Genomic DNA, 15,933 nt, shown 5'->3' with positions numbered 1-15,933 from the left:
ACATCATTGTCTAATTTACACCCTTTATAAATCTGGGCACAGTCCCTGATCATCTGGCACAGTCTTTATATAGTATTGTTGTGCTGGATCCAGAAATATTGCATGCGGTATGTTTTTGGTTTTTGGTCACAGCCACATCAAAGAGCAATTATATTAGAACACTGGATTTGTGTGAACTTTGCCTTACTTACATACTATTATTTTGAGGTGAAAATATGGCTGTATTTTGATATTTACTGTACGTCAGTAAAAAATGATCATGCTCTTTATTTAATTGTCAAAATATGGCAATGTTTTCACCTCAGAAAGCATTGTTTGATCATAGCCTTAGCTTACCAAGAAGCAGGGGGACAGATGATATGAAATACTACATCAAGGTCAATTCTTTGAGCGGAGAGAGCGAAATGCATGAGAAATCCCATTATATCAATGGGACAGGTGGAATTTCAAGCAGTGTCTGTACCCTGGCTCAGTGGGAACAGCCCTGAGGGCATGGGCATACTGAGGAAATAGACGAGAATTAAAGAGAAAACTTTCCTGCTTGAAATTCCTTGCCTATTCAGCTCTGGCAGAATAGGAGAAGAATTTGAGTGGGATTTGAGCAGAATGCAAGCAGAATTTAAGCCCCATTAACTTCTCTAGCGAAATCCGCACAAAGAATTGAAAATGTCAATTCTTTGGGTGTGTTCACACTGAGGAATGTGCACGGTGAAGTCCACACGGATTTCCGACGCTCCCGCCCAAAAAATTCACATGTCCCATGTAAAAGTTTGTTTCTCCATCTTCTACCCTACATGGGATTTTTATCAATTTTTAATACCAAAAGATCGAAAGCTGTAACGTCTCCAATATGTAAATGTGAGAAGTGTTTTGCAGCTATGTTACCCTATTTTCCAAATTTTTTTCAAGACAAGAATAGTCAGAATCTGACATAAAGGAAATACAAATGACAAATAAAGGATTATAGTTATGTCATAACAACAGTAACATTTGCTATGCAGAACATCTGTCTCTCACATGCTTTTATTAAAATTTTTGTTACAATCGTAAAAAAATTTATTACAGGAAATCGTGCTGGTGGTGTTCTTTGGAGCAGAATATGTTGTCAGATTGTGGTCTGCTGGATGTCGAAGCAAATATGTGGGAGTATGGGGGAGGCTACGCTTTGCTAGGAAACCTATCTCTATTATAGGTATGTATATGGTAACTGCTTAGTTAGGTTACTAGTTAGTTATATGGAGCCAACAATGTACTATATGCACCATAGATGTTTATGGGGCTGCTTTATGTGTCAGAATTTAAATTCCATTTAACTTTTGGCATCTTTATGACCTGAGGATAAAAGCTCCCCCTCCCTCTTAAGATACAGAGCGTCTGGAAGCTCATGACATCCTTTGACACATTTAGATCAGGAATGAATATTTGGCAAGTATTTGTCATTGTATATCGTTGAGGTATGTGCCCCTCAGAGGGGCATCACAGCCATTGACTATTACAGAGAAAGATAAAACGTTCCCTCTCCTTATCTATGAACTACTCTATTTTTGCTTCAGACTGTCCTCCTCATTGATGCTTCTGCTTTACATCACTTAGCTTATTTACTTCACTACTTGTATGTATGTTTGTGTATATATATATATATATATATATATATATAATATATATATATATATATATATATAATTATATATGTATATAAATTTTATATATATATATTTTTTAGAAGACCTAGGTAGTCTTGAAAGCTTACAATTTGGGTTCATTTAGGTTGGCTACAATTCATGCCTTGTATCCCTGGGTCTGTAAGTCTGAGTTCAGCTGTAATATTTTGGTTAGCATATCCAAATAAGAAAACAGGAATGCACCCACAACACAGGAAAAGGTGTATTATAGCTCTTCCCTGTGCCAATTCCATTCTTTGTTTTGTCTACTAATACTGACCAAATATTGCACAAAACACTATTAGGCTATGTTCACACTACGTAAGAGACCGGCTGGGTTCAAAAAAGATCATCCCGGCCAGTACTGCATTACCGGCTGGATGATTTTTAGGCTCGCAGAGTTCTGATGCGGGCGCATCCGTGCGCGACTCTCATTATAACTCCCCACTGCACACTATGGAGCGTGTGGCCAAAGCCGCACGCTCCATAGTGTGCACTGATAGGTTTTCTGCGGCCGCTATTTTACGGCGCCGCGAGAGATCTCGGCCAGAGTGTATACTATATGTATACGCTCCGGACGGATTCCATAGAAGGCAAGGCAACGTATATTTTTGCAAAAAAGTACAGCCAATGTTGCTGATTGCAACAACGGCCGTACCTTTTACGGAAATATACATTGTGTGAACATGGCCTTAGGGTTGCGTTCACGACATACAGGATCCACAGCAGATTTGATGGTGGAGATATCTATGTAAATAGATAACTGAACACAGCATCAATCTGCTGCGGATCCTTTACGTGTGAACGAACCCTAACACAGAAAGATTTAACAAAAATAATGTTGTATTCAAATTTTTAAGTGATGCTCTTTTCGTGCGCATGCAGTCAGTGATAAAACGACTAACCAAATGTGTTTGTATGTCATTGATCACATCTTTTGAGCTGACCATAAAATCATTATTAATCGTTTACTAGTCATTCGACTATCATTCTGTGTATTATGGTGTATGATTTTTAGAGAAAACAAAAAATCACTTTGTCTAATAGGATACTAAGGGCCCAATTACATGGAGCAATAATCGTCTGAATCGGGCCGATTTGGCTGATTATTGCTCCGTGTAATAGAAACAACAATCAGGTAATGAAACGATCATCGGCTGATCGTTGGCTTGGTTTGGACATAAAAACGCTAGGCAATGACCGCACGTCGCCACATGTAACAGTGATGTGAGGCAGACAGCCGATGATGGCTAACACCTGATACCTTACCTCTTCCCCCGGTCTTTTGTCAGGTGCTTCTATTGCCAGCTGCGGAGCACAGGAGAGAAGACTGGGAGCGGGGAGAGGTAAAGTATCAGGTGTTTGGGCAAGGGCTGCATTGACATCGCTAACGATGTCCATGGAGCCCTTGCTGGCCGATTATTGGGCTGTCTAATAGTTCCAGTTAGTAAGCGCCGATCTAGCAGATCAGCGCTTGTTTACTTAAATGATCGGGCCATAGTCGACCAGTGTAATAGGACCCTAAGACTCCTTATGCCAAATTCCCCTCTCAGGTCCAGGTTACCCACTAAAAGGTATCAGTTACTGAGAAATCCATTTATATTTCTACCTAACGTGATACCTAGATATATTTTCATGTACTAATATCTTTATGTAAGTGCTTGTTCCGCTAAAGAAAAATCTAAGAAATCCATGTCACGTTAATTCGCATTGTCTTCTTGTTGCAGATTTAATTGTTGTTGTAGCTTCCATTATAGTCCTTTGTGTGGGATCAAATGGACAAGTTTTTGCAACATCCGCGATAAGGTAAAGTTTTTGTTGTACTTTACTTTTTAAAATGCTATAGGAGTTAATTGACATTGTTTGGTTCCTAAGATGATGTTATTGCCCCTCAGCGTTCCCTCCATGGTGCTCAGCTTATTTATCATTCTGTCCATTTCAGAGGGCGAGAACAAAGCTGAGATGTTTGGCAGTGGTACACACATAGGGACTTCCTTTCCCTGACTACTTTAGTCAATCACAACAAATACTCCTCTCTACAATGCCATTGACATAGTGCTGGGAAAAAAACACTGAACAGACCGCACTGTATACAGTACTACTATAGATAGTACCTGAAAGTTGGTTACTGATGCACTGGGTTTGAAAAGTGCTATGTGAGCTGAAATTTAAGGAACTACAGCAGCACAGAAAGAACGGGGGCTACACTTAGAACTTTTGTGCTGCTGAGAAGCTAAAGAAAGGGAGAGATTATACTGCAGCACGGAATACAGCAGTAGAAGCCTAAGGTATAGCTGTGCTGAGCTTAATGGGTGGTCAAAGATAAGAGGGAAGCCTTGATTTACCTTTTAAGAGAAGCCTTGATCTTCATCATTATTTACCTATCCAAGCATATCCGTGATGGGATGTGTGAGGGGGGGAGGTGTTGTTGAAACAACAGTGACCATTTAAAGTGCAACTGTCATTTAATTTTTTTGTTGCAGAAATCAATAGTACAAGTGATTTTAAGAAACTCTGTAATAAGTTTTATTATCTGGTTTTATTATGTACTTATCTGCTTATTTGCTCAGGCAAAACAGTCTTCATTACAGAGGAGCAAAGTGGAGACAGGTTTGTCTAGCAATTATAACTAGAGATGAGCGAACCGGGTTCGGGTTAGAGTCCATCCGAACCCGAACGTTCGGCATTTGATTAGCGGGGGGCTGCTGAACTTGGATAAAGCCCTAAAGCTATGTCGAAAACATGGATATAGTCATTGGCTGTATCCATGTTTTCCAGACAATCTTCGAGCTTTATCCAAGTTCAGCAGCCCCAGCTAATCAAATGCCGAATGATCGGGTTCGGATGGACCCGAACTCGGTTCGCTCATCTCTAATTATGACCTACGGAGGGGGGGGGGGGGCTGAGGGGGATGAGTGAGCAGGAAGAGTAGAGATCCAGCTCTGCCGTTTGGAGACTGTCTGGGCACATAAAACACTGGGTTCACATGTCAGAAAGGTCAGTGCTTATCTGGAAACCTGGTGAAACAAGTATGCAGGTTGATATGCTGTGCCATGCTGCTTTTTCTCCTTTTCGTGCTCACTCACATCCCTTGGCCCCCTACTCCTCCATAGACCATAATGGACACAGAAAACCTGCTTCTTCTGAAGTGAAGGGGGGAGGCTGCAAAACAGCTTTTTGAGTACAGTAGGAAACGTTTGCTAAATAAAACCTATTACAGAGTTTCTTAAATTAGCTTGTACTATTGATATTTATTGATTTCTAAAAAGTTACATTTAAATGACAGTTACCCTTTAACTTTGCCTCCATTGATTTTAGATTCCTTGTGTGTGCTCTTCTAGATGAAATCGGAGACAAACACAAGCATAGTATGGACTCAGAAACTTCTATGGGTGCCTTAATATGAAACTTTACAATTTTTACAAACCATAATACAATCATTTGCATTGCTTTCATCCTGCAGAGGCATCAGATTTCTGCAGATATTACGTATGTTACATGTTGACCGACAAGGAGGAACGTGGAGATTACTTGGATCAGTGGTTTTCATACACAGACAGGTATGTTGCATCTGTTCTGGATGGACAATAAACCCTGTATGGATGTAATGAATATATTAGCATATATTGTATGTAGTCATGGTAAAAGTATAATATACTGTATTCACCTTCTTAGCGGTCTAGTTTGTGTTTTCTCTTTCAGGAGCTGATAACCACTCTGTATATTGGATTCCTTGGTTTGATATTCTCTTCATATTTTGTGTACCTGGCTGAAAAGGATGCAATTGACGGGTCTGGAGAATATCAATTTGGCAGCTATGCTGACGCCCTGTGGTGGGGAGTGGTAAGTAAACATAACGTCATATACTTTGGGTGATGACCTCTAATATACATCGTGTTTTAGCTTTGGGGAGAGGAATCATCTTAGCCCCAATATCCCAGGGTATTGGGGGCTGTTAAAAAAATGGCCTCACGTAGAAATGCCCTTTTTGTATGTTAAGAAGGGATCATATGTGTTAAATGTCCACACATGTAGGTATGTGATGTAAGTGCAAATGACTTCTAAGGTGTTAGGGTACAAGTACTCTTTGTTAAGCTTATATAATTTGCTATTCTTATATTGGTATGTTCAGTATTACTATCTAAAGTATTTTTTTTTTACCCCATTTAAAATTAGGTGTAGCTCTAGAATCACAGATTTATTGCCATATGTACAGTATATTGGGTGGATCTCATGTATATCTGTTTCCCTCTAGGTCACGGTTACAACCATAGGTTATGGTGACAAAGTTCCCCAGACATGGATTGGAAAGACAATTGCATCCTGCTTTTCTGTATTTGCCATCTCATTCTTTGCATTGCCAGCGGTATGAGCTTACTCCATATTTATCAAAGAAGCATTTAGCAGATTGAGTACATTTGAAAACTTACCTTATTCTTTGTACCTATACTATAGCATGCTTTAATATCCCTGTCGACTTGCTTTTTGCATCCCCTTTTACTCTGTAATCCCCGTTATTTTGGCTCATTGGTTCTGTGCACAGAATTTCACCCATCTCTTTTGCATTGCCAACACTTATGTCTCATGTCCCCTTACATTGGCACAAAACCCCTTCTTTCTGTGTAATGCTGTGTACAATCATAAACTGTGCCTCCCCATTTCAATATAGACCTCTGCATACATGTTTCACTTCCATTAACACCACAATTTCAGTCTTTCATCAGATGTATACATGGATGACATTTCTCCATATACAGACAGTTACATCATCACTAGTGATGAGCGAACTTGCTGCAAACACTTGGTGGCTGGTGAAATTGGATGCAGCCCTAACGCTGCCAGGAAAAAATGGAGGCAGCCATAGGCTGTATCCATGTTTTCCAGAACTCCCTTGGGCTGGATCCAACTTCTTCAGATGCAGGGAGTCAAATGCAGAGCTATCGGCAAGTTCGTTCCTCACTAATCATCACAGCTTCCCTGGTGAACCCGTCAGTCTTCTATCCCTCCTGAGCTCCCTCCAGAGCGGTGGTACTGCCAACAACCACCCTACACACATTTTAAATGTGTATTCTATCAGGAGTAGATGAAGTTTTTTAATCCATCCCTACTTTGGAAGCTCCAGTGATAGGATCCATAAATGGCTCATTACCTCAATGGAATATATACCAGCCAGACTAGAACCTAAAGGAAACTCTTGTCTGACAATTGACCATATGAAAAAATGAACTTTCTCTACATACTTGTTAATTGTAGACGACGAAATGTAATACATTGCCGACATATATGAATATGGAGTCTCTGTTGGTCCAGTCATACATGACTTCTCTTTTTAGGGTCCATAGGCAGCCTCTCTTCTCCTATAGAAAGCATTCCATACACAGCCCCATCTGCACCCGATACAGGTCCTGTTCATCCTGGAGTCCCTTATTTCAGTCCATCTTTATAATAGTACAAGGGTGAAAGTTTGGGAATTAGTACTACATGCTTTTCCTTCATGACCCACACCATGAATTTATGGCACTGAAGATACTGGACAAGAAACTCTGGAAAGTACACTGTTACTAGTGGTAGCAGGTTTAACAATTGCTTTATTTGGCTTTTCTTCAGGGTATTCTAGGCTCGGGTTTTGCTTTAAAAGTACAACAGAAACAGAGACAGAAGCACTTTAATCGTCAGATTCCAGCAGCTGCCTCGCTAATTCAGGTAACTAATCTATAGATGCATGGGGCTAAGCAGAAAAGGAAAATCAAAAACGTAATGTTAACTTAAGCCAACTTAAGAACTAGCCATGATGTGTCACACCCAAAAGGTGATACAAAAAATAGGCTGATGCTGGTATAGGGGTGTATATCAGTCCGCAGCAATATTGCTCCGAATTGTGCCAGGACTTTAGATGTCTGGTAGTTAGAGTTCAGGGTGTCCAATGCAAAGCACATCAAAAACACAGTCAATAAAACCTGCAATATCTATACCGTTCAGCCACAGCTGAAGATATGCCAGACCTATTGCAAGCTTGGCATCAATGCATAATAGAGTCCCTTCATAATGGCTGTCTATAATATAAGTGTAGGCCATACAGCAGGATTGAGTAATCACAACCCAAACAGCAATAAAAATACTTGGTACGTGGTGGTATTATTATTCTTTGCCTAAGAAGAAGAGGGTGGCAGGACTACATCCAGTACTTATATGTGTAGGATTGTAATTTTTGTGATAATCTCCAAGCAGATGTAAGAAACGATTGGTAAAAGTTTAACAGGAAGACTATAAACTTTTGCTTTGACATGTTAGTGATCTTGGCATCTTCTATCTCCAGACAGCATGGAGGTGTTATGCAGCTGAAAATCCAGATTCTGTGACATGGAAAATGTATATCAGAAAAGCGCCACGCAGTCAGCAAGTCATGTCTCCTAGCCCAAAACCAAAGAAAACTGTCATGGTAAAGTATGCGTTGACTGCAACGTCATTTCTCTTTACTGTTAGGACTAAAGGCCCTTTTAAAAGGCCAAATATTGTGGAAATGGGAGCCACCTTGTTGCTGATGGTTGGCCCATGTAAAAGGGACAGCCATTAGCCAATAAACAAGCAAAACACCTAGTTTTTTCAGCTGATTTTAAATCTTTTAAAATTATTATTGGCCGCACTTCCCAGTCTAAACAGGTGATGTGCAGCCATTATTGATGAATTTAGGTGGCTGCACGACCGATCCAGTGAAAAGGCTCTGTAAACAAGTTCTGATCACACTGAGATTCTGGGCCATCTAAAAGACTCAATTTAATGGGCAACTAATTACATTTGATTTCATACTTTCACTTAAAAGGCCCTGTCACCACTCCTGGCCTGTCTGTTTTAGCAAATACATTGCACGTAACACGTTAATTCTTGATCACCTATTTTATAGGTCCATATTGTTCGATTGCTCTGTTATTCTTATTATAATTATGTAACCAATGTTACCCATTTAGGTAACACTCAGTTGGTCATACATTCCTAGTCGGAATACCAGTGGAATGGCCCATCATAGAGCTATAAGAAATAGTGATTTAGATTTTTTTTTTATTTCATGAGAAGTACAAGAATCCACAAAAACAGACAAGTCAGGAGAATGGGTGGGTTTCCTTAAAAGGGGTAATTCCATCTAATTAAGATTTGTCATCCTTTTCTGATTGGTGAAACCTACAGAAATTACTAGAGGCAGTGGGCAGTGGTATTACTAGGACTAGGCACAGACTAATCCAGGCACATCTAGCTATGCCCCTGCAGGAGGGCATTTGGTACTGACCCCAAATCTCACTTTTTCCAACATATTTGAAAAGGTATTTTTTCCAAGCAACACTGCTGATGGTACCTAAATACGGCCTTGTTCTCTGCTCCGAGCTGATACTTGTAGGTGTTAATTTTTTCTTTTCTTCATATCTAGTTCAGACTCCATGTATGTTATGGCTATGGATATATAATGGTAAATATTTTTTTTAGGTCAAGAGGAAGAAAATGCGGACTGAAAAAGAGGAAGGCTCTACTGAGAAGATGCTAAACATTCCACATATCACGTATGATCATGTGTCAGATGATCGAAAAAATGATGGGTATTCATCGGAAGCATATGAGAACACAGGTAATATTACGGTGTTTGTAGGCCGTGATATTGATTTAGTCAAAGAATGAATTTGTGGTGAGCGTAGGAGTTTAGGTAATGTTACTAATATATGAGTTTTTTTTTTTATTTTGTTTTGTTCTAAAATGTTCTTAATTGAACCCATATGAAAGATCCAGTAGGGGTAGATATGATGGTCTGGTAACACAAGCATTGTATCCTTGTCTAATTCTGTAATATCTTATCCCTTACAGTAACCAAAAAGACCTTTGGGCTGTTGGATGTTGGTTCTGGGCCTTTCATCAGAACCAGCAGCTTTACAGATGATCCCGACATGGAAGGAGATTCATTGCTTACTCCAATAACTCACATATCCGAGTAAGAACTTGTATGTTGGTTTGTGAAACCTCAGTTGTGAATAAATTATCGTACGCTCGATAGATGTGTACTAAGAAATGTCTCCTTTTTTCTTGAAACAGGTTACGAGAACATCCATCGAGCAGCAATAAAAGTGATTCGCAGAATGCAGTATTTTGTGGCAAAGAAAAGGTTCCAGGTGCGTTCCTTCCCGTTACTAGACTAGATCAGTTTATGTTTAGTGTTAGGTATTTATAATAGGTTAATGCTTTATTCATAATAGGTAAGAATAAAATGTATTTTCAGTGCAGAAACAATACTTTGTTTTTGCTGTCGGAGTAAACAGTCTATAGGGTGGCATCTGTAGTACTTGTGTGTTGGCGCTGTGGAGACACTGCTTGCACGAGTTCAACTGGCAGGGATGAAATATTTTTGGTTTGCTGTGTTGAAGCAAATGAGTTTAAAAAGTGGATTGGCATTACATTTTAGCAAGAGAAGGATGCACTTTTGTCTGATAAGATATATTGCAAAGTTGTTCGTTGAAACGTCAGTTTAATGGTTAGGGACTCTGTAAGGTCTAACTGTAATATAACTTTTTCAAAGACTTTTTTGTATTTTGCAATACAGCAAGCAGTTGCCGTCTCTCTAACTTATCATGCAGACATCTCATGTAGTTTTATTTATAGACCAGATAGTTATAAAAGTATCCCAACTTCTGTTTCTTTTCCAGCAATGATTTCTGTTTCTTTTCCCTTTTTTAATTTGCAGCAAGCAAGGAAACCTTATGATGTACGTGATGTCATTGAGCAATACTCCCAAGGTCATCTTAATCTGATGGTCAGAATAAAGGAACTACAGCGGAGGTGCTGAGCAAGTTTCTAATGTTTTTATTAACAAAATGCAGTTATTATTGGACTTAGAATTAGATGAAAAGGTCACCTTTTGAGCTATGTTCCTACAATGTCTTTTTTCTGTGACAAACGTCTAACTTTTCATAATGACGGATATTAATAATGATCCTGATTATAAATAATGTCATTCTTTATCAAAAGACGGACGTTTTTCACATAAAAAAAAAGTTGTGGGACCATAGCCTTTCAGACTGGGAGGGGGATGGGCATGGGAATTCAATCATACAGTATGCAACACAGATTTATTACAGTACATAGCTATTTTCTTATTTTAAAAGTTTAAAGAAAATCAGATATTCAGTATATCAGATATCAGATATTCATAACAGTTTGTCTGGTAGGTGATTATAGACTTAAATGATGAACATTCAGAAATATTCAGGTCCATCGTAAATGTAGCATTATGGGGCTGTAAAGAGGTTGTCTGGTCTACAAAACCATGTGCACATATTCTTTAATTTCTGAACCCTTTTCTACCAGAATGGTAAGATGTACAGTAACCTCTTTGTAACAACTCTTTGTAACAAGTAAGCCCATTATTATCGGGAGAATCTGTCAGCTGTAATTCAGGGTCCAAACTGCCAATGCTGTGAGATAGCTGTTATGGCAAGGAAGACACATAGTACATTTTATATATCAGTATGTGCATCCCTAATATAATAACGTTACTCTCCATCCTCAGTCCCTTGTGCTTTATGTATGCATGCTGTCAGTTTTGTGACCCGTTTAGCTGCTCATGCTTCTGCATCCGGTGGTGCGGGGCCCTTAGATCACTTAGTTTACTCAGCTGCAGCAGTGCACAGGGGGCGTGTATGGCTGCCGGACAATCGGTATTATCTTCACTGGGCCCGGTCTGTGCAGAGCAGAGGGACAGATGACAGCACTTCATGCATTTGGTCTCTTTTTGCTGTTATAAAAACCAAATGACCTTACTGACTTGCTTTGACTACAGTTTTCCAGTAGGTGAGACACCTTGTGGTCAATATCATAGCATTGTATTTCATATAGAAAACAGAAAATACTGTACAATAAATAAAGTTAATTGCACAGGTGAGATTTGCGGCAGGTTAGGATAGCTTATTTTTTATTTTTGCAGCATTAGGAGTCCTTACCATGAAACATTTTGGCCCTGGATGATCTAAAAGTAAAAATGACATAAAAATGAGAATACACATGTATATTATCTTATTAGCCACAGAATGCAAACCTTAAATCTCTAAAATTTAGGAACAGTCCTGGTACCAATAGAGATGTATAGAGAATTATGTTTTGCACGGTGATAGTATACACATGTATTTTCAGGTTTTGATGTAGTTCATTGAGGTATATACTAGTCACTAGTAACCACCTATTTCTTGTCTGGGTGTTTAATTCACTGAGGTATATCCTTTATTGGAAAATGAGAAATTAAATGAATTACTTCCGTTAGAACATTGTGTTAGCAGATGTTAGTATTTTTTGATTCGGCTCTGGTAGTCACTGTCACTTTGTCATTCATAGAACAAGCTGATAAAACTGAAATAACTTCTCAGAAATTGATGGTAAATTTTTAAGATGACAACCAATATGGCTGCCTTTCCGTTGGGCTCTACAACTTGACTATTGCTGATATGTGTAAAAGTTGATCATTTTGGTGGAAAACCCCTTCAATAAACATGTTTTCTGATGCTGTATGATATGTAATGTTGAGCGAGCATGCTCAGTCGAGCATAGTGCTTAATTGAGCACTCAAGGATTGAAAAATGCTTGACTCGAGCGTTTTGGTGTTAATGGTATATTGTATCACTGATATAATAAAGACTTGATTTTACTTTTTTCCCCCTCTTCTATGCAGACTTGACCAGTCATTGGGGAAGCCCTCACTGTTTCTTTCTGGATCAGGTATGTGATTGACTTCTCTTTGTAGCATCAATTTTACTTCTTAAGGGTGCGTTCACACCTACAGGATCTGCAGCTGATTTTCTGCAGCAGATTTCAGTTAAATAACTGAACACAGCATCAAATCTGATGCTGTGTTCAGTTATTTAACTGAAATCTGCTGCAGAAAATCAGCTGCAGATCCTGTAGGTGTGAACGCACCATAATAGTATAAAATGATATATGGCGTGTTTTGGAATAATACCAGAAGTATAGTCAGAGCCTCTTCTTAAATCACTATATATTATGGCAAATCCAAGTGGTATGCCATCACTTATAATATGGAAAAATCTATTTAAGGTGTCCTGTTTGTACTAGGCTTTCTCTGGACATGCAATACCAAAACACAACCCATGAAAGAATGTAACATGAGTTGGTATTTGTTGTCCGTGGTTAGAAGCATAGGGGGACATGTTTAGTATATAATAGGCAGATCATTTCTCTCATTGAAGTCTATTGTTGGTAAATTACGACCTGTTTCACCATTCAATTGAAAATCGGACTAAACCTCTGCCCATTTGTAAGCTTAATCGTGGCTTTATTTTCTACGTCCAGATAAAGTGAAAGATCGAGGCACTAATACAATTGGGTCAAGATTGAACCGCGTAGAGGACAAGGTAAGAAAATAAGAATTTCTTTCTTCTAAGATATTGACCTTTAATTAAACACTTGTTCACCTAGCCTAGTTCATACATGACATAGGCATATCTTGGCCTAGACTTCCATTGTAAAAAAAAAATAATAATTTAATAAACTCATTGTAATACACATTCTGCCCCCTAAAAGTTCATTATAATGCCCCCATGAAATTTCTTACAAATACACACTATGTCCCATGAAACTCATTGTAATACACACTCTGCCCCTTAAAACATCCGTAATGTCTAAATAATGCATACACACAGTGACTGCTATCATTACCACCACACACCATAAAGATCCTGTAAGAGACTATAGTGCTGTTACATCCAGTGACATTACCAGTTACATTGGTGACGCTTTTTCTGATTGGACTAATTCACTTCCCCTTATCTTCTCCTTCCGGCCCCAGCAGTTTCTTTCAGCCATAATTCATCTCTGCAAATGGACATTAAAGACTCTGAATTCTTTCAGCTTCCTCCTTACCTTTTTCTACATACAGTATAGTGCTCAAAACAATAATAATGCCCCTCTTGGTGTCCCACATAGTAAAGTGGGGTGGGTAAGTGAGTCGCCCACAATTCATGTAACTCCTTTTGACTTCAATAGGAGTCAATAGCAGTCAAAAAGTTAATAACAGTTATGCCAATGGGGTAATTCCTACACTGCTGCAGTTTTTGGTTTCCAAACCTGTCTGCCGGAGCATTCAGGCCAGAGCAGACTGGGGGACCATCTTTAACTGCAAGTGCGTCCTATAGCAGAAGCACCCCCACAGCCTGCAGTTGGTTGGCCCCTTGGGTGGTTGCATCACCCCCTGGTGCTAGAAACTGTCAGTAACTAAGCCCCATCACATTAAGCTGAGCTGCAATGGTTGAGAGTAGTATAGTTTGTATATCCATTCCAAGCCTTTAAAGGAGTATTCCTATCTGAAGAAGTTATCCTCTATTCACAAAATGGGGAATAACAATCTGAGGGGTGAAGGTCACACTGCTTGGACCCACCATTCCCCAAGAATGGGACAACCTTGTCCCCAGAGTGCCTGGACAGTGCGCCATTCATTGTCAGTTGGGTAGCTGACCATATGTGCTTTAGCATAGAAAAATGAGTGCAGTACATGTGCCATTACAGGGACAATGTTGTGCCCATTCTCAGGATTGTTTCCAATGGTCAGACCCCCAGTAATCAGCTTTTATACTGTATCCTATGGACAGAGAATTACTTCTCCAGATGGAAATACCCATCTTTTATTATTAAAGTTTGTTATATGGTCTATATTTATGCCATTCTCTTTTGTGTGGTTCTTTCTCTTTATAGGTGACCCAAATGGATCATAAACTCAATCTCATAACTGATATGCTTCACCATCTGGTAGGCAAAACCAGCAAAGCAGTCAGTCTGCAAGCAGAACCCACCACCGGAGCACTCTTTGAACAATGGTAACAATCTCTCTAGCAGCACCCTACCTACCTATGAACAGCTAACTGTGCCAAGACGAAACCAAGATAATACATCTTGATGAACAGACACAAACGTTATTGTGAACATTTTTGGAAAAGGTTACCGTGCAAACTGGCTAAGTACTGTTCTCAATGCAGTTATTCATTATTTCAATGACTGCATTTATAAGGGTAACGTAAAATGAATGATGAAATACGACTGAGTATCCTGTAAGTGTTTAACACTTGTAGAGAGGGCTTCTTGTCATTCTTTGTAGATCCTACCAGGGTTCATTGAAGGTTTCTTAGAGAAAAGCAAGAGACATTGAACATATGTGTATTGAACAATATAGACACCTGGCAGAAAGTGTCCTTCTGATGATGTCACTATCCGTTCTCAGGGGCATTGTAGCTGAATGGCCTATGGGAGTCTAAATTACTGGGGTCTAGCTGGAAAACTGTTAACACGTCTGAAATATTACCCTGATTTTTAATCGTATTAACATTTTTTACATTGATTTAGAATTTTTTTTTTTTTGGGGGGGACAAAAAGTTTTGAGTAAATTAGAAATCAATACCAGACTTTAGACAATATTAACACTTTTTTTTTACAATGTTGCTTATTTGGTGAAAATTATATATATATATATATATATTATATATATATATAATATATATTTATATATATTATTTTTTTCTTTTCTTTATACTTTTGTGATCACGAACTTTTTTCCTGGAATAATTTTGTGTAATTGATCAAATGCATTATATTGATTGTCTGTATCATCTGCACATAAATCCGTTTATAACAGACATTCACTTTGTGCACTGTCTTGCAGTTTATGTCTGGATATAATGTAACAATTAAAGGGGTACTCCAGACACTCAAGATTTTTTTGCTAATATATTGCTTCAATAATGTTATATTGCTGTGTATTATCACTTTATTAAAATGTGTATGTATATGTGTGTATATAATTTTTTTTTAAACTGCCATTCAACTTCCGACTAGCAGCAGTAAGGGATGAAAAAGGCCCCTTTGCTGCCACCAACAGTTGTCGGCAACTACAGGGCTGTCTAATCCCTGAACTTCTTGATCCTTTGTTATACATAGCCGGGTACCCCCCACCCCTCCCCCTGTGTACTATATTATTTTATATACAGTACCTAGGGCAGTTGCTAGACATGATCACTGTGTGTGGCAGCATGAGTAGTGATAGTAATTCTCACTGATTGTAGAGAGTGCCACACACATCGATTGAGTCGGGTAGCCTGAAGCAGGGAATCGGTAATTGCGGGACATATATAAACTGCAGTTCCTGACACAAATGCTGGTGGCAGCAGAGGGGCCTGCTGAATAATAGTTGAATAATAGCTTAAAAAACGATACTTTATGTTTTATAAAGTTATATTACTGT

The 15,933-nt window shown here is 38.9% G+C and overlaps 1 protein-coding gene across 1 annotated transcript in view; it reads left to right on the top strand.

Annotated features, from left to right (window-relative positions):
* Nucleotides 1-14,743, top strand: part of LOC138775074 (potassium voltage-gated channel subfamily KQT member 1-like) — a 31,113-nt gene extending 16,370 nt beyond the window's left edge. Inside the window, 17 exon segments of the mRNA XM_069955806.1 lie at nucleotides 1,066-1,192; nucleotides 3,389-3,467; nucleotides 5,125-5,221; nucleotides 5,364-5,504; nucleotides 5,917-6,027; nucleotides 7,269-7,364; nucleotides 7,978-8,100; nucleotides 9,138-9,276; nucleotides 9,510-9,633; nucleotides 9,735-9,747; nucleotides 9,749-9,811; nucleotides 10,381-10,475; nucleotides 12,358-12,404; nucleotides 12,996-13,057; nucleotides 14,394-14,450; nucleotides 14,453-14,498; nucleotides 14,501-14,743. Coding sequence (XP_069811907.1) covers nucleotides 1,066-1,192; nucleotides 3,389-3,467; nucleotides 5,125-5,221; nucleotides 5,364-5,504; nucleotides 5,917-6,027; nucleotides 7,269-7,364; nucleotides 7,978-8,100; nucleotides 9,138-9,276; nucleotides 9,510-9,633; nucleotides 9,735-9,747; nucleotides 9,749-9,811; nucleotides 10,381-10,475; nucleotides 12,358-12,404; nucleotides 12,996-13,057; nucleotides 14,394-14,450; nucleotides 14,453-14,498; nucleotides 14,501-14,595 — 1,515 coding nt within the window. The 3' untranslated portion in view covers nucleotides 14,596-14,743.
* The last annotated feature ends 1,190 nt before the right edge of the window (nucleotides 14,744-15,933 follow it).

Source organism: Dendropsophus ebraccatus, unplaced genomic scaffold (genome assembly GCF_027789765.1).
Source record: "Dendropsophus ebraccatus isolate aDenEbr1 unplaced genomic scaffold, aDenEbr1.pat pat_scaffold_1301_ctg1, whole genome shotgun sequence".
Lineage (NCBI taxonomy): Eukaryota > Metazoa > Chordata > Amphibia > Anura > Hylidae > Dendropsophus > Dendropsophus ebraccatus.
The sequence above is the reverse complement of the archived record's forward strand: the minus strand, read 5'-3'. Positions and strand labels throughout refer to the sequence as shown.